We start from the raw sequence: 16,990 nt of genomic DNA, 5'->3' as shown, positions 1-16,990 counted from the left end.
TGGTTGGGATCGTACGATTCCATATCCATTTAGCAAAAGGTTTCTCCGTTGTGGCGGCCCTCACCATGTTCCAAACTGATTTAGTTGAGAAGATACAGTTCCGAGCTGGAGTCCATACCATCCTATCTTCCTTGTCCGAGACGAAAAATTTCCCCTCTCGCAAGTCATTGCTAACCAAATCTGAGTCAATGGAGTTGAGAAATTTTCCATGCCACCTCCCATCAGGCCTTAAGACATCCTTCACCTTTCCCGTGAGATCTAGGTGAAATGCCCCGTCGACCCGGCTAATTGGAGCACCCCAACCAGACCAATTATCAAGCCACAAATTTACCTCACCCCTCCCTATCAGCCAGCGTGAATTCGACAACAAAAATTCTTTGCGCAACAAGACCTAACGCCAAGAGAGGGGGACCCAAATACCCTTGGTTGTGCAAGAGTCGCATGTTCATTTCCTAAAAATTTGGCTTTGAAAAAAGCGCACCATAAAGAGCTTGTTGACAACACTCACTATAACCCCTTCAACCACAGGGCCAATCCAATATCCTCCAAACGTCTAATACCCAATCCACCTTCAGTTATCGGCCGGCAGATTTTTTTCCACCCCACCCAGTGGTGGTGTTGACCCCAATCCGAATCACCCCACAAGAAATTCGCGTATAAGCTGTCAAATCTTCTACTCACCGTTTTGGGAATTTCCAAAGTTGAGATTATATGGATTGGTAGGGAAGCAAACACATGCTTAAGAAGAATTACTCTGCCTCCCGAGGATAGCAATCTTCCTTTCCAGCCAGCAATCTTTTTACGCACTTTTGCTAAAAAGTCTTCAAAAAAATTAACTCGAAGGCGACTTGCATAAAGGGGGGGCTCCAAGATAAGTAATAGTAAACTCCTCCTCGTAAAGCCAATAACCTGTTCAATCACCCGACACCTGTGGTCAGCAGTCTTATCACCAACTACAAAACAGCTTTTGTTCTTATTTACAAGCTGCCCTGATGCTTCCTCATATCTCCCAATAAAACCTAAAATTTGCTTTAGAGAGTTCTTCAACCCCTTTGAAAAAATTATAGTGTCATCTGTGAACAAGCTGTGAGATATACCAGGGCACCCTCTAGGTAACTGGTAATACTTCGCTCTGCCCTCCACAAATAGAGAACGCAGGCCGCGACTCCAAACCTCCTCCACAATGATAAAGAGAGATGGGGAAAGTGGGTCACCTTGTCGCACCCCCCTAGTAGATTTGAAAAAACCAGAGGGGCCCCCATTAAGCACGATCGAGAACCAACAATTCCCCATTGTTCTCCTTATAAGATCAACCCACTCTTTAGCGAAGCCAAAATTGTCCAGGACTTTATATAGAAAATCCCATTCCAAGCGATCGTATGCTTTGGCCATATCAAGCTTCAGAACAACATTGACACCACGGGTACTCCTATTAATGTCATGAACCACCTCTTGGACCAACGCGATATTTTCATGGATGTTGCGACCCTGAATAAATGCACCTTGTTTCTCGGAGATAATAGCATGGAGAATGGAAGACAACCTCACAGAAATAATCTTAGCCATAATTTTATAAGAAAAGTTGCATAAGCTTATAGGCCGAAAATCAGAAATAACCTCTGGGCTTTCCTTCTTTGGAATTAAAACCAAGTTGGCCAAGGTATAAGATCGCGGCAGTCTCCCCCCAGTGAAAAAATCTGTTACCGCAGCCCAAACATCAGAACAAACTATATCCCAGCATGCAGTAAAAAAGTAGCCTGAAAAACCATCAGGGCCAGGAGCACTGTCTTTAGATAAGCCGAAAACCGCCTGTTGCACCTCCTCCAACGTTGGAACAGCAAGTAATGCCACATTGTCTGCCTCATTAACCAGGTTCGGAATTATTTGCAACAAATCCTCATCCTGTTGACAGCTCTGAGAAGAAAAAATGTCAGAGAAAAAGCGAATAGCTTCAGCTGTTACACCCTCAATACCAGAAATCCATTCCCCATTTTCATTTTTAATTTTCTCCATCCCCTGATTTCTCCTATGGACATTAACCAAAGTGTGAAAATATTTGGTGTTCCTCTCCCCCTCTTTCAGCCAACGCACCTGTGACTTTTGTCTCCAAAAAATCTCTTCTTGAAGCAACACGTTTTGGAGCGCCTCCCTAGCCTCTTTCAACTCCCGCTGAGCTGTAACAGAAGGATCCTGATCAAACTCAATCTCAGTTCTGTTCACTTTATCCTCAGCTGTTGGAATATGTAATCCAGAATACCGTGGGGGTATTCTGGTCTTTTTGGGGTAGTTTTATTCTTTTATGTTATTAAGTGTAAGTGGGCTATGTGGGTTTTAGTCCCACGTCGCCTAGTTTAGTCTCTTTGTAATTTCCCCTCTATTTATAATAGAGGGGCTTACCTATCAATGAACATAACACATTATTTTCTCTCATTCTCTCTTGCTAGCCCACGATTCTGCCAACATGGTATCAGAGCTGGTCTGATCTCGGTTAGAAAAAGAGAAAAAACCCTACTCCATCTCTCCAATCGACCTCTCGTTCTTCTCTCTCTCTCTCGGCTTCTCTTTCTCTGGTTTTCTTTTTCTTTTCCTTGTAAGGGGGCAGCACTAATGAGGTAAAATCCTTGACCAATGATTTAGTTGCTGCCCTCCTCTATTCTATCTACTTTTTTATAGTAATATACTGCTGGAATCATCTTTGCGACTTAGGGTTTTCCAGAATTTTTTAGAGATCGACTTCCTATTACTATTGAAGGCTGACCTTCCACCATTGGAGCTCCCTATGCACCCTTCTCCAGCCCCTTTCTACCCTATTCCATTATCCTCATTCCCTATTTCCTTTTTCTCCAAGCTTTAATTAATTCCAGCCACCATACCCTAATCGATCTCAATTTGGTCCAAGCGAGTTTGGTGTTTCCTTTTTCAGATGCAACTGATCTTTTGGGGGTGATTCCCTATTACTACAAGCCCTACTCAACCTAAGTTTGGTCCCGTCCTAATGGCTGGATTTGTTTCTACAACAAAAATTCCTTAACCTGCTAATTTGGTTACCTACCAAAAACCCTGACTTTTAGGTTTCAGTTTTTGCTAATTTTTGGAGGGCTGATTACTCCCACTTCAAGGGCCAATCGACCTCAATATTGCACCTATCCAAGTTTTTTGAAGACCCCTACCCCATTCGATCTCTTCTTTTCAGGGTTTTCCAAAACCCTAATAAAAATTGATTTAGGCTAGGAATGTTTGCTGCTGTTCGAGTGCTTTGGAGGTGGTTCTAACATTAAAAGAGAACTCTCCTTCATCAGTTCAAGGCTTGAAGAAGGTCCTTTATGTTGGTGTAGTGCTGCCCTGCTTTACTTCTGCGATTTTTTAGAGTCTCTCCCCTTTGAAGATCAGGTCTCACTCTTACTGGAGATTGATTGTTCACCTTGGAGGTTCCATTCTAGCAGCCTTGCTCAGCATCTATTACATGTCTACATCAGCAATTACAGCCCCCTTTCCCTAAATCGATCTCAATTTCAGGGTTTTCTAAAACCCTGACAACAATTGATTTTAGGATTAGGGTTTTCCTATCAAGCTCATATTTTGAGGAGAGTCTTATACATATCAGAGGAGTATTCAACCCATATTTCAGCATCATTCATCAGTTATTTTTGAAAAAAATTCAGGTTCATTCTTATGGCTCGATTTTTCCAATTATCAACCTATTTTCCTTATTCTTATGTGGCTGGCTGCTTCAACTACCTATTGGATCTACTGAGTGATTATCTTATATTTGCTGGTTCTATTGAGCTTTACTCCCTACCTTGCTGGTTCTAGTGATTGGCTTCTATAAGCATGACTGGTTGACATGTTACTGCTGCCTTTATATGGACTAGTGCTGCCCTATTATTGAGACTGAGTATCCTACTATTGGTGATCGAATTTCTTTCATTATTGAAGACTCGAATCTACTACCCTGGAGATCAGCTTATTTGGGATTACAACAGTGTGTTCCAAGGTTATTGGTTGCAACTACGAACCTATTCAGTTATGTAAAGCTTTTTTGGTTCATATCCGGCCATAGTTGTTGCGGCGGTTAGGCGACCCAAGGCGGAGGAGAGGGCTAAAGTTCAAGGCGACGCCAATTATGCGAACAAGGCGTCCAAGGCGCTCACCTAGGCGTCCAAGGCGCCGCCTAGGCGTCGCCTTGACAACTATGTATCCGGCTTACTTTGAGAGCTTGATCCTAGCCTTATTCACTAATTCAGATCTGATCCAAGTTTTTTGTTGAAGCATCTTGCATTCATTGCTGTCTAGATATCTTCATCAGTTCTATTTAGCATGTGGGAGTCTATAGTTTGGAATTTTTCACACTGGTTCTTCCTTGTGTGAAGATCGATCAAGTTTTTGAAGAATGGTGCCTTCTCCTTCTAAAAACCAGACCTGTTTTTTTATAATTCAGATCTGATCATTGGAGATTGGTGTTTTGGAATTAGTTTGATCGATTGAAAAAGGTTGAAGATTACTGTGTTGCATTGTTTTTGTCCATGGTTCATTATCCCATTGCTCTTTTCACTTCACCACCTCCCAAAACATACCTTTGGCATATACCCATAACCCCTTTAGAAGTTAATGGTATTCTCTAATTTGCCATTTCTTCCTTTTCCATTACCCTTAGCACCTCTTGGAAAATTTTGGAATATTATGTTTTTGCCCTATCTCTTACCTCGTCTCTGTTATGTCCATGTGAGGGGGGGATTATGTACAATACACTTGTAGACATTGTAGAAGCAAAACTTGCAGGAACACTTGGTGTAAAACATAGAAGAGCAGCTAATGGGTATCTACTTTGTTATTGGGTTGAGTTTGCTGTAAAGGGGAGATTGAAGTATTAAAGTATTGAAGATGTTTGGTTATTGCCTGATTATATGAGGTTCTACAATTGGGGTGATTTTTTCCACTGCTTGATCTTTTTTGCTGCTTGATTCATCTGCTTGCTGCCCTAGTTGCTTATCTTCAAGATTATCAGTTAGAGATTCATCACTGGACAGCTGTTAAAGATTGGTGAAAGTTTGCTGCTAAAGTTTGCCCAGGTTTTGAAGACCTATTTTTTTCAAGTTCTTGAAGGTTTATTTGGGAGCTGCATTCATCTGTCAAGTTGGATTCTGCTACAACTTAGTTTTTTCCCTTTTTTTGTTCAAGTTGGGCATTAGTACCTTGTATGCGCCAACTTGAGGGGGAGTGTTAGCATTATTAGGAATTATTTTTTCTTTAGTTCAAGCTGGATCTTCTTTCTTTGCTTATTTGTATAATCCAGCTTGAGTGGGAGTGTTGGAATATGTAATCCAGATTCCGGGTATTCTGGTCTTTTTGGGGTAGTTTTATTCTTCTTATGTTATTAAGTGTAAGTGGGTTATGTGGGTTTTAGTTCCACATCGCCTAGTTTAGTCTTTTTGTAATTTCCCCTCTATTATAAATAGAGGGACTTACCTATCAATGAACATAACACTTTATTTTTTCTCATTCTCTCTTTCTAACCCACGATTCTGCCAACATCAGCATTTTTAACATTTTGATGAATGTTACCAAAGACCATTTTGTTCCAAAAACGAAGGCGACTTCTGAGGGCTTTTAGTTTAGAATATAATATTTGAAGAGGCGAACCAAAACAAGGCAATTCCCAACACTGTTTAACACAGGTCATAAAATTGGGATGAGAAATCCACATTTGCTGGAATTTAAAGGAGGAAATTCTATTTATCACCTGAGCAGAAAATTCCAGTAAAATGGGTGCATGGTCCGAGCATACACAGTTTAGGTGACTTGCGTTGTTGCTTGCAAAAGTAGTCACCCAAGCACCGTTAAACAAAAAACGATCCAGCCTTGCAAGGACCTTACTAGAGACTTCCTGATTGTTGGACCACGTGAAAGCATTCCCTGGAAACCTCCATCCCCAAAAGCCGCTATCCACAAAATTCCCAAAGTCCTCAACCAATTCGGACATACCGATCTCCCACTAGCCTTCTCCATCGGAGCCAGGATCGCATTGAAATCACCCCCCACCAACCAGGGAATATTAGGCGGCTGTTCCTCCTCCAATAAACCTTCCCAGAGCAGACGACATTCCCTGACCGAACATAATGCATGAACAAAGGAGACACAAAAACCCAGATTCTGTCTGCAAACTCCGCACCATTAGATAAAACATTGTCGATTCCCAACTTCCTCATAATGCGCTCAGCTTTCAAGAAAGGTATTTTAGGTTCCGCAATAGCAACCAGCTGCACCTTAGACGACAAAATAATAGCCCTTAACCGCCTAACCGAAGGCTTGTTTCCTAACCCCCGAATATTCCAAAAGAGAATATTCAGAAACACACCTGGGAGTGGGAAATAATGGGTCTCATGGACCAAGTGATGCGCCGCGAAATCGGGGTTGCACGAACCTCTCTTCTATCAGTATTGTCTAACAACTGAACACAGGAATCCTCCTTCTCCTTCAAGGCCAAACCTTCCTCATTCAGCTGAGCAAGGAAAGAATGAAAGTTCTTATCAATAACACCACTAGCTTTGCACAGTTCTTCGAAGGCAGAAGCCCGTTCCAAAAGAATTTTCCTCTTGCCCACCTCCAAATCATCCACCGTAGTGAACACCCCAATAGGGAAGCACCAGGTGCCTTTGTCACATGAAACAGATTGGCCACGTTCAGTCAGAATCACCTGTAAGTTTAAGCCTACCGTGACAACCTCTTCCGCCAAAGAGATGGCCTCAGATTTCTGCGATTCCTCCGACTCAGACCCTGCTTCCTCTGCCATGGACCTGGTTTCGCTGTCACCCCTCGAGTTGTCAATTAAGATCCTACCTGTAGGTCGCCATTAGCGACTAGAGTCCTCCTCCACTACCTGAGTAATCGTCCTCTTCGATGTTTCCCCCTGACTCTTCGAGTGCAAACGCATGTCAGCTCCAAGACATGAGTTTCTCAGAGCCCTATCTTCAACCAAAACCTCCTTCCCCTTGAGAGACACCCCCTCCACACCAATACTGACTTCAGCATCTTTTTCAATATGGTTCTTCACAACATCTTCAACCCTTCCGTCATTCGGCTGAACCTGCAAATCAACGCCATCAACTAGAGCTTTGTTATTTCCAGAGGCCTTCTTCCTACAGTTACCAATCACATGGCCCAACTTTGAACAACCAAAACAGAACACCGGTAACCGTTTGTAAACCACTTTCTGAAAGAAACCGGAAGACCCACAACTAATCCAGACTTTATCTGGTAAACAAGATCGTAAATCAACATCCACACATGCCCTAGCCGCCACCGTATGAGAGCAAGCCGAGGTTGCATCGTCCACCTTCAACACTTTACCAACCGTGCCGGCCACCGATCGGAAGAAGTTCCCTTGATAAAGGTTGATCGGCAGGCTAGGGAAAGACACCCACACAGGAACTATTGGTGATTCCAGACCAGATTTAAAACACCTTGTCCACTTGAAAAACCTGAATGGAAAACCCTTAATGGAAGTCTGCTCTTTAAGCCACACCCTTATAAAATCTGAATGATGCAAGAAGCTTAGGCGAAGATGCCTAGGGTCCAAGGAAGAGAGTAGAACATCGGCCATCAGATGAAACGATGTCTGCAGAGCATGCTTCACCTCAAACAAGGGGGGGGGGGTCTGCCATGAGGGCACTTCGCAACAAAAGCCAGTTGCAGAAAACCTTCAGACCGAGAGATCTCCTCTTCCGAGAAAAAAATAGCCGGAGATCCCATGTGCATCGAGGGAGTCTTCAACAGGATTGTTGGTGTCTCAATCGAACTTGATCTCGCAACCACCGTGGCAAACGACACCGCCGCCGGCTGCCCAGGATCCGGTGGATGATCCCCCCGATGGGGAAGATCAGCCATGGAAAGCCTAAAGAAACCCGGTGCTAACATACAGCTCCAGAGCCCTCCACAAGTCGCCTAAACATGTTTAAAATGCATTTTAATTAATAAAGGTTTGGACTGGCCACTTATCAACTTTCAGCTTCAAATTCAATTATTTTACACTACCATGTATGTCTATTACATTCTCGGTAGTTCTGTCCATCTTCTCTGTAGACCTGGATATTTTAATGGTTTGTTTTGTGATGTGGCCAACTTCGACTGGGCTGAAACTTGACATGTGAACAGGGGACCTTCGGGTCTACCTGTCCACAAAATTTCAGCTCCGTCCAGCTACTATGTGGCAGAACCAAGTGCTTGTGCCAAGATTGCTTTTTTATTTTTTTACTTCTGAGAAACTTATCAGTGTAGCAGTGTTTCGATTATATTCATATCTACTGTTTATGCTAGAAAATTTGAGGATCTGAAACTTTTGGGATTGATTACAGGTCAGGGCGGTCTTCTTCCTCCGATTCCTGGGTTGACCAGGTCACATGGATAGCAGGCATGTACCTGTTCTTTAATGTTAGCTTCAAGATAAACCATTGCTGGTTCATGATATTACCGTTCAATAAATGTGGAAACTCGTAAATATTATATCTGGGAATTGTCACACTGAAATATCCAATCTTAGAGTGATCAATTACTTCTTAACAGAAGGAAAGCTGGCAGTTTGCAATTCACCAATTGTTTTGCAGTCAAGGTGGCCCTGATCCCTATAGCTCAGTTATACTCCTCTTCCATGAAGGGGTAGTTGGTGTAGATCTAGGTACATCCTGTTACTCTAGCGCCTGGCTAAAGGGTGCTTGACTGCCTGCTTGGTCTGAAGATGACTTCTACCATTACAAATTGGAATTGGAAGAAATTACTTCAGCCCTCCCCCCCCCCCACCACGCACACAAAAAAATGCGGCTTCAGCTCTATTCTTTTGTTTCGTAAAAGATCATGCGAGGGCCTACTGTATTTCTTTGGTTGCTAATTATTTCCTAATTGATCTAGGTTCTGCAAGCTGATTCCATTTCAGTTGCATGATTGGCAAAACTATTATTTACTGCTGCTGTGTTTTGTTTTTTTATCATGTTTATGTTATTCCCTTGCTTGATTTCACATTATAGTTTAGATTACTACTGGAAATTAGAATTTTAATCAACTGAATTATCTGAACCAATTTGGTTTTAAAGTTATTCATAGTAGTTGATCTTAATAAGTGTTGATTGTTGTTTGTTTGAGTTGAATTTTATTTACTGTTTCATAAGATTCTGCCAACCTAAACTCGCAGTTGTCAAATCCCTTTGGATTTGTACTGCATCAATGAAGGCTCCAGTTTCCTACTGCAATCTGTTGGAGTGTAAGTCTGACAGATTTTTCTCTATCATCAACAAGTAGTGTTTTTTTTAATGGATAAGAAATTTTGTTGAAAGAGAGAGTACACATCAACAACATCAAGCACCCCAGAGGAGAAGCCCTAGCCCTAAGGAAGCCAGAAGAAAATGAGAAGGGGGGGGGGGGAGGAGAAGGAAGTAAGGAACTACATGATAGGAAAAGCCCCAACATACAAGATATCTATGTTTACCCCACCTGTAGCAAGCTCATTAACAAGAGAGTTTACTGATTGAAGCTTCCAAGAGAGTGAAATTACTTTGCACCAATAATGACCTTGCTTTCCAAGTGAGGTGGATATACCTCCATTGCCTGCCATACCTCTCCTGCAACCAAATCATTATGGATTTGGGATCACCCTCAACGTCCATCCAATCATTAGAAATTGCTAGTTGGAGACCTTGAATAACCATCCTGAGCTAGCAGTACTGAATCAGTCAATTCAATAGGACCTGATTACCTGACAAAACCAGCCCGATGAGATCCTCTACATTCCTAAACACACCTCCAATGCCCACAGGGACAGGGTTCCAAAGGGAGTCGCCATCAATATTCTACTTTATAGCTGTTAGAAACTGAGAATAAGCATCTCGGTATTAGCGCCAACCAAGACTGATTTAGTGAGAGTATTTTGGGTGTTTTACTCTCTTTTTGTAACTTAGCTTTACCCTATTTCATATATATTAGTGAAGAGGGGAGAATAGACTATCGACTGTTCTCCCCAAAGCATTGCAGTCTACTTCTTCCTTCTCTCTCTTTTCTTCATCTAATTCACTGTTGTTTACATGGTCAGAGCTAGGCTCTTAGGAATCGATTTAAGTTCCTAGGACCTACTCTATTACCCTTGGTTCTCATAAAAGTTGCAATCTGCAGCTTTTCCCAGGTTTGAAGTTTTTCGTGGATTTGATTTGAAGGGGCTGCAGCACCCAATGCTGCGATTTTTGGAGATTGTTTGAGCCTAGTTCATGAAGATATAAGAACTAGGTCTCAATTTTTGTGGTCTGTATTGATGCAGGGTTAGTAATTGAAGTTCGATTGAGAAGAGTTTCAATTTCAGATTTCGGTGTTGGCAGATTTGTTCGAATTTTTTTCCCTGGATCGATTTTTGGCTTGTTGAAGACCTGATTTCTTCTAGAAATCAGTAATTTTATTTTCTTTTGGTGATCGATTTTTTGAAAGTTCTTTGAAGCTGTAATTTTTTGTTTGACCAAGATGGATGACACAAGTGGAGATTCCAAAGACGTTGCTGCTGAAGTTTCTCGGGCTCTTCCAAGTCCATCATAGATAAGAAATTGGAAGGTGTAAGTAACTTCCAGCAATGGAGGAAAATTGTTTGGGTAGTTTTGACTGGTCGTGGCCAACAAAAACATTTTACAAAGGTCAAACCAGAAGATGGTCAAGCATGGGAAATTGTCAATGCACGTATTCTGGGGCAGATGCTGAACAGTATGGATTCCCAGATTGTTGGCTTAGTGACTCACATCGATACTGGGAAGGAGTTATGGGACTATCTACATATTCTGTATTCTGGACAGAATAATTTGTCTCGTATTTATGAACTATCCCAGGAGTTCTGTCGGGCTGACAGGAAGGATCGTCCATTGACCCAATATTTTGCTGATTATAAACGTATGTTTGAAGAGTTAAATGCATTGCTACCCATTAATTAGGACGTGAAACAGATGCAGGACCAGCGGGAACAACTCGCGGTTATGGGTTTTTTTGGAAGGATTGAGTCCAGAGTATGACTTAATACGCTCTACTATTCTTGGAGGTGATCGAGTTGCCTCCCTTGCAGAGATTTTCTCTCGTGTACTTTGTGTTTCTTGTGATACTTCACACGAATCAGCACCTGTTAATGGTTAGTGTTCAGCCCTTGTTGCATCTATTCAAGGGAGAGGTAATGGTGGACGTAGTAGGGGCCGCGGTGGTGCCATTGGTGGCCGAGGTGGTGGAAGAGGCAATAGTGGTGGTGAAAATTCTGGTTTTGTGAAGACCTGTAATCATTGTGGAACGCTTTTGTTGGAAGCTTCATGGCAAACCACCACAACAACAGTATGCTAATTCAGCGGCTAGTACCGAGTCTTCTGTTGAATCTTCTGAGGGTAAGATGGTGAGATTGTCGGATGAGGATTATGCTCGGTTCACATTGTTTCAGATTTCTCAGCTTTCGACATCTTCCTCCACAGCTACTTTTGCCCAGACAGGTAATGCCACTGCGTGTTTCTCATCTTCTCGCCCCTGGATCATTGATTCGGGTGCCTCTAAACATATTTTTGGTGTGTCAGGTAATTTTTCTTCCTTTCAGTCTACCGAATCTAGTGTTACATTGGCCGATGGTTCCTTTGCCAAAGTCACTGGCATTGGCACTGGCACTTCCCTTGTAACTTGTTTTCTGTCAGTAAAATTACTAAAGCATATAATTGTTCAGTGACCTTCTTTCCTGATTCTTGTGTTTTTCAGGATCTTACGACGAAGAAGATGCTTGGTAGGGGACGTGAGAAAGGGGGGTTGTATCTTCTTGACGATTCTCCTTCAGTTGCTTGTTCCAGTATTCAGTCTCCCCACCAAGTTCATTGTCGATTTGGCCATCCATCTTTGCAAAGTTTACAGAAGTTGGATTCTCATTTTAATTCTCTTTCCAGTCTAGAGTGTGAGTCATGTTAGTTTGGAAAGCTCCACCGTGTGAGTTATTCCCCTAGAATAAATAAACGGCCTGTGAACCCTTTCTCTTTAGTGCATTCTGATGTATGGGAGCCTTGTCCTGTTACTTCTAAGTTGGGATTTAAATATTTTGTTACTTTTTTGATGACTATTTTTTAGTCACATGGGTTTCTCTAATGAAGCATCGTTCTGAGTTATTTGGAATTTTTCGTACCTTTGTTACTGAAATTCAGACTCAATTTAGTACAAATATTTGTGTTTTGCGTAGTGATAATGCACTAGAATATTTCTCTGCACCCTTTAACTCTTTTATGGCTGACCGTGGTATGGTGCACCAGTCTTCTTGTTCAGACACAACCCAACAGAATGGTGTGGTTGAATGGAAGAATAGACATTTAATGGAGGTGACCCGTGCCATTCTCTTTGAAATGAAAGTGCCCAACATTTTTTGGGTTGATGCTGTTTTGACTGCTTGTTTCCTTATTAATTGTATATTGTCTTCTGTGTTAAAGGGAAAAATTCCTCATTCTCTTTTATTTCCCAGTGAACTGCTTTTTATTTTACCACCTCGTATTTTTGGCTGTGTTTGCTTTGTTTGTGATCATTGCGCAGGGCTGTCCAAGTTAGACCCCAAAGCCATTATATATATTTTCTTGGGCTATTCGCGGACTCAAAAAGGTTATCGGTGTTATTCCCCTATCCTTAAAAATATTTTGTTACTGTCGATGTTTCCTTTTCTGAGTCCACCTCATTTCATGATGAATCTTTTGTTTCCGCTAAGTTGGACGATGAGCTTTCTTTGTATGTGGTACAACATTCTGTTTCACAGGTTCTACCGGCAGCAATTTCATCTCCGCTGCCTCCGCCTGTTCGGCCAACACCTCCACAGGTTCGGTTCACCTTTGTTCGTCATCCTCGTGTTGATGCAGCACCCCGACCTCTACTGATCCTCCAACATCTACTTTTTCTACCGATGCCGCTTCTCAGTTAAGTGTTCCTCCTTCCGATCTGGATGTTCCCATTGCTCTTCATAAGGGTGTTCGTAGCTGTATTCAACATCCTTTGTCTAATTTTGTGTCTTATGCTGGTTTGTCTGCTAACTTTTCTACTTGTCTCTCTACTATTGAGTCTTATCCTACCCCTAAATCTGTTTCAGAGGCGTTAACTCCTTCTGGCTGGAGAACAACTATGGAGGAGGAATTGTCCACTTTGGCTGAAAATCACACTTGGGATTTAGTCCCTTTACCTGCTGGTACAAAGGCTATTGGTTGTAGGTCGGTGTATGTTGTGAAGGTGAATCCTGATGGCTCCTTAGTCCATTTGAAGGCACGGTTGGTTGCAAAGGGTTATACCCAAGTCTATGGGGTTGATTACCTTGACACTTTTTCCCCAGTTGCCAAACTTGCATCTATCCGCCTCTTGATCTCTCTTGTAGCTTCCCATCATTGGCCTCTTTATTAGTTGGATGTGAAGAATGCATTTCTTCATGGTGATCTCCATGAGGAAGTCTATATGGAGCAACCTCCTGGGTTTGTTGCTCAGGGGGAGTCTGGTCTTGCAAACTTAGGAAATCGTTGTGTAGAGAGGATCAAAATTAGAACATAAGGCTTGGATGATTAATTATCATCCCAAGCACATCTATTTATAATCATGAAAAACAGAGAACAGAATTACATGAGCAATGTGGGACTAAACCACATACAAGAGAGACATAATAAAAGAGAAAAAGTCCAGAATACCCCCACGATATTTTGGCCCATACAATCCAACACTCCCCCTCAAGTTGGAGCATATATATCATGCATGCCCAACTTGACTAAGATAGGAAGAAACAGTGAACACAATAGTCAATTAATCAGCAGACTTCACAAAGAGAACACAAATGAGTCCGGCTTCGAGCTTCTCCTTGATGAAATGTCGGTCAACCTCCACGTGCTTAGTACGATCATGCTGGACAGGGTTATGAGCAATGCTAATGGCTGCTTTATTGTGACATTATGGAAAGATGGACAGCAACAGCAATATCCCGCAACAATCCTCTAAGGCATAGAAGTTCACAAATTCCTTGTGCCATCGCACGAAATTCGGCTTCAACACTGAACCTTGCCACAACATTCTGCTTTTTGCTATGTCATGTGACAAGGTTCCCACCCACAAAGGAACAATAGCCAAAGATAGATTTTCTGCCAGTGGAACCAGCCCAATCGGCATCATTATAAGCTTCAATCTTCAGGTGACCATTGGGAGAGAGAAGGATTCCTTTTCCTAGAGCAGACTTCAAATACCGCAAAATACGACGGACTGCCTCCATGTGAGAGGAATAGGGATCATGTATAAATTGGCTCACCAAACTTACAGAAATGGCTATGTCAGGTCGTGTGTGAGAGAGGTAGATTATTTTGCCCACTAATCGCTGATAACAACCTTTGTCAATAGGTTCACCTTCTATCTCCTTAAGTCTTGTAGTAGCTTCCATAGGAGTATGTGAAGGATGACAACCTAGCAGCCCAGTCTCAGTTAATAGATCAAGGATATATTTTCTTTGAGAAAGAAAAATGCCCTTCGAAGATCGAGCAACTTCTATCCCTAGAAAATATTTTTGAGGTCTAAGATCTTGTACCTCAAACTCACGGCTAAGGAAGAGTTTTAAATTCTTGATAGCATCACCATCATTACCAGTGACCACAATATCATCCACATAGACTATGAGAAGAGTTACCTTGTCACCAACTCGTTTGATAAACAAAGTGTGATCAACATTGCTCTGCTTATAACCTGCTGAAATCATAGCCTTGTGAAATCTGCCAAACCAGGCTTTAGGTGACTGCTTCAACCCATAAAGGACATGCTTCAATTTACAGACCCTGCCCTTGGTCTTGTCATCAGAGAAGCCTAGTGGAATGTCCATATATACCTCCTCCTCAAGCTCCCCATGGAGGAAGGCATTCTTTACATCTAACTGCTGAAGATCCCACCTAAGATTTGCAGTACAAAATAATAACACCCGTACAGTGTTGAGTTTTGCCACTGGTGCAAAGGTCTCCTGATAGTCAACTCCATAAGTTTGAGTGAACCCCTTTGCAACCAGACGTGCCTTATATCGATCCACTGAACCATCACCCTTTTGCTTGACCACAAAGACCCATTGACATCCAACTGGTTTTTTCCCTGGAGGAAGAGCCACAAGATCCCACATATTATTTTTGTGTAGTGCTCTCATTTCTTCCAACATTGCTGCCTTTCACTTTCCATCTGTAGATGCTTCCTGCCAATTTTTAGGAATCGAAACAGAGGAAAGAGAAGATACAAATGCACGAAAAGAAGGAGAAAGAGAACTATAAGAAACAACACGAATTATGGGATGTAAAGTGCTAGTCCTAGTACCTTTGCAATGAACAATAGGTAGGTCGGAAGAAGAGGGCTTACCAGGAGAGGAAGGATCTGGATCTGGAGCCGGCAACTAGATGGGTATTGGTGCTAAAGTGGATTGAAGCTGCCCTCTGTTGGTCCTTTCCCTTTTATAGGTGAGTATGTTGGAGTTATCAATCCTCTTTTGAAATTCACCAATAGTTCTCTAGACTGGAGTCAGCTCCCCCTGAATAGGAACATTAAGAACACTCTTTTCTATGGTCTCCCCCTGTAAAGGATTCCCTTCAGATGAGCAGGGAGCAGCCAGAGGAGGTTTGGCATCAATTAAAGAAGGTTGGGCAGCATCCAAAAGAGGCTGGGCAGCAGCTAAAAGAGGCTGAGCAGCAGCCGTGGGTGGCTGGGCAACAGTCGTAGGTGGCTGGGCAGCAGCCAGAGGAACCTCAAGAGGAGGAATCTCAAAAGGCACATCTTCACTAGAAAACTCTCCTTGAAGAGGTGGTGAAGAATAATAGGAAAATGTCTCATGAAAGACAACATCCATACTAACCAAAGTACGGCGGGAAAGGGGAATGGTAACACTTATAACTTTTCTGGGTTGGAGAATAACCCAAAAAAATACAACGCAGCCCCCTAGGTTCAAGTTTGCCTGAAGATTTTGTATCTCTAGCATAACACACACAACCAAACACTTTGGGAGGCACAATAAAGGAGGAATTTCCCAGTAAAACATCAGATGGGCTACGGGAGTCAAGCACCGGAGTAGGTAATCTATTGATGAGATAGGCAGCAGTGAGAACCGCATCTCCCCGATATTGAGATGGGACATTCCAAGCAAACATCAAGGCTCTGGCCATCTCTAACAAGTGGCGGTTTTTCCGTTCTGCCACGCCATTTTGGGCAGGGTTACCAACACAACTAGTCTGGTGAATAATGCCATGATCAGCCAAATATTTTTGAAATTGAGATTCTGTATACTCGGTTCCATTATCACTCCTCAATATTTTGAGGGTAGCCTGGAACTGAGTTTGGACCATTTTATGAAAATGCTAAAAACATGAAAAAACCTGATTTTTTGTGTGCAACAGATATTCCCATGTGTTCCTAGAATGACAATCAATAAAAGAGACAAACCAACGATGACCAGAAATAGATGTTTTACAACTAGGGCCCCAAACATCAGAATGCACCAATTGAAAACAAGAAGAACTCTGTTTATTTGAAATTGGATAATTTGAACGTGTCTGTTTGACCAGTACACAAGCCTCACAAAAAAAGGCTTCCTTAGTATGTTGGGTGACCAAACTAGGAAACAAATGTGCTAAAATTCCTAAGGGGGTGACCTAACCTAGAGTGCCATTGGTAAAGTTCAGAAGATGCCAAGGAGTTCTGGTGTAGCGGAGAAGGTAATGGTGGTGGAGTGAAGCAACCATCATCAAGCAGGTACAATCCACTGTGTACTTTACCCAATCCTATTGTCTTCCCATAGCCCAGATCCTGAAAGACACAATGAGAAGGAAAAAATGTTACTTTGCAATTAAGATCACGAGTAATACTACTAATAGAAAGAAGGTTAGTAGTAAAATTAGGAATATGTAACACAGAGGACAACGGAAGAGAGGAAGTGCAGTTGATGATTCCTTTTCCAGATATAGAGGAAAGGGAACCATCAGCTACT

At 42.2% G+C, this 16,990-nt stretch overlaps 1 protein-coding gene across 1 annotated transcript in view; it reads left to right on the top strand.

Annotated features, from left to right (window-relative positions):
• Positions 1 to 16,990, top strand: part of LOC122647786 (uncharacterized protein At1g32220, chloroplastic) — a 60,856-nt gene that overhangs the window by 7,060 nt on the left and 36,806 nt on the right. Inside the window, 1 exon segment of the mRNA XM_043841099.1 lies at positions 8,352 to 8,407. Within this exon segment, the coding sequence (XP_043697034.1) occupies positions 8,352 to 8,407 (56 nt within the window).

Source organism: Telopea speciosissima, unplaced genomic scaffold, assembly GCF_018873765.1.
Source record: "Telopea speciosissima isolate NSW1024214 ecotype Mountain lineage unplaced genomic scaffold, Tspe_v1 Tspe_v1.0160, whole genome shotgun sequence".
In the NCBI taxonomy this organism is placed as follows: Eukaryota; Viridiplantae; Streptophyta; class Magnoliopsida; order Proteales; family Proteaceae; genus Telopea; species Telopea speciosissima.
Note: the sequence above shows the minus strand (reverse complement) of the source record. Positions and strands in the feature narration are given on the sequence as shown.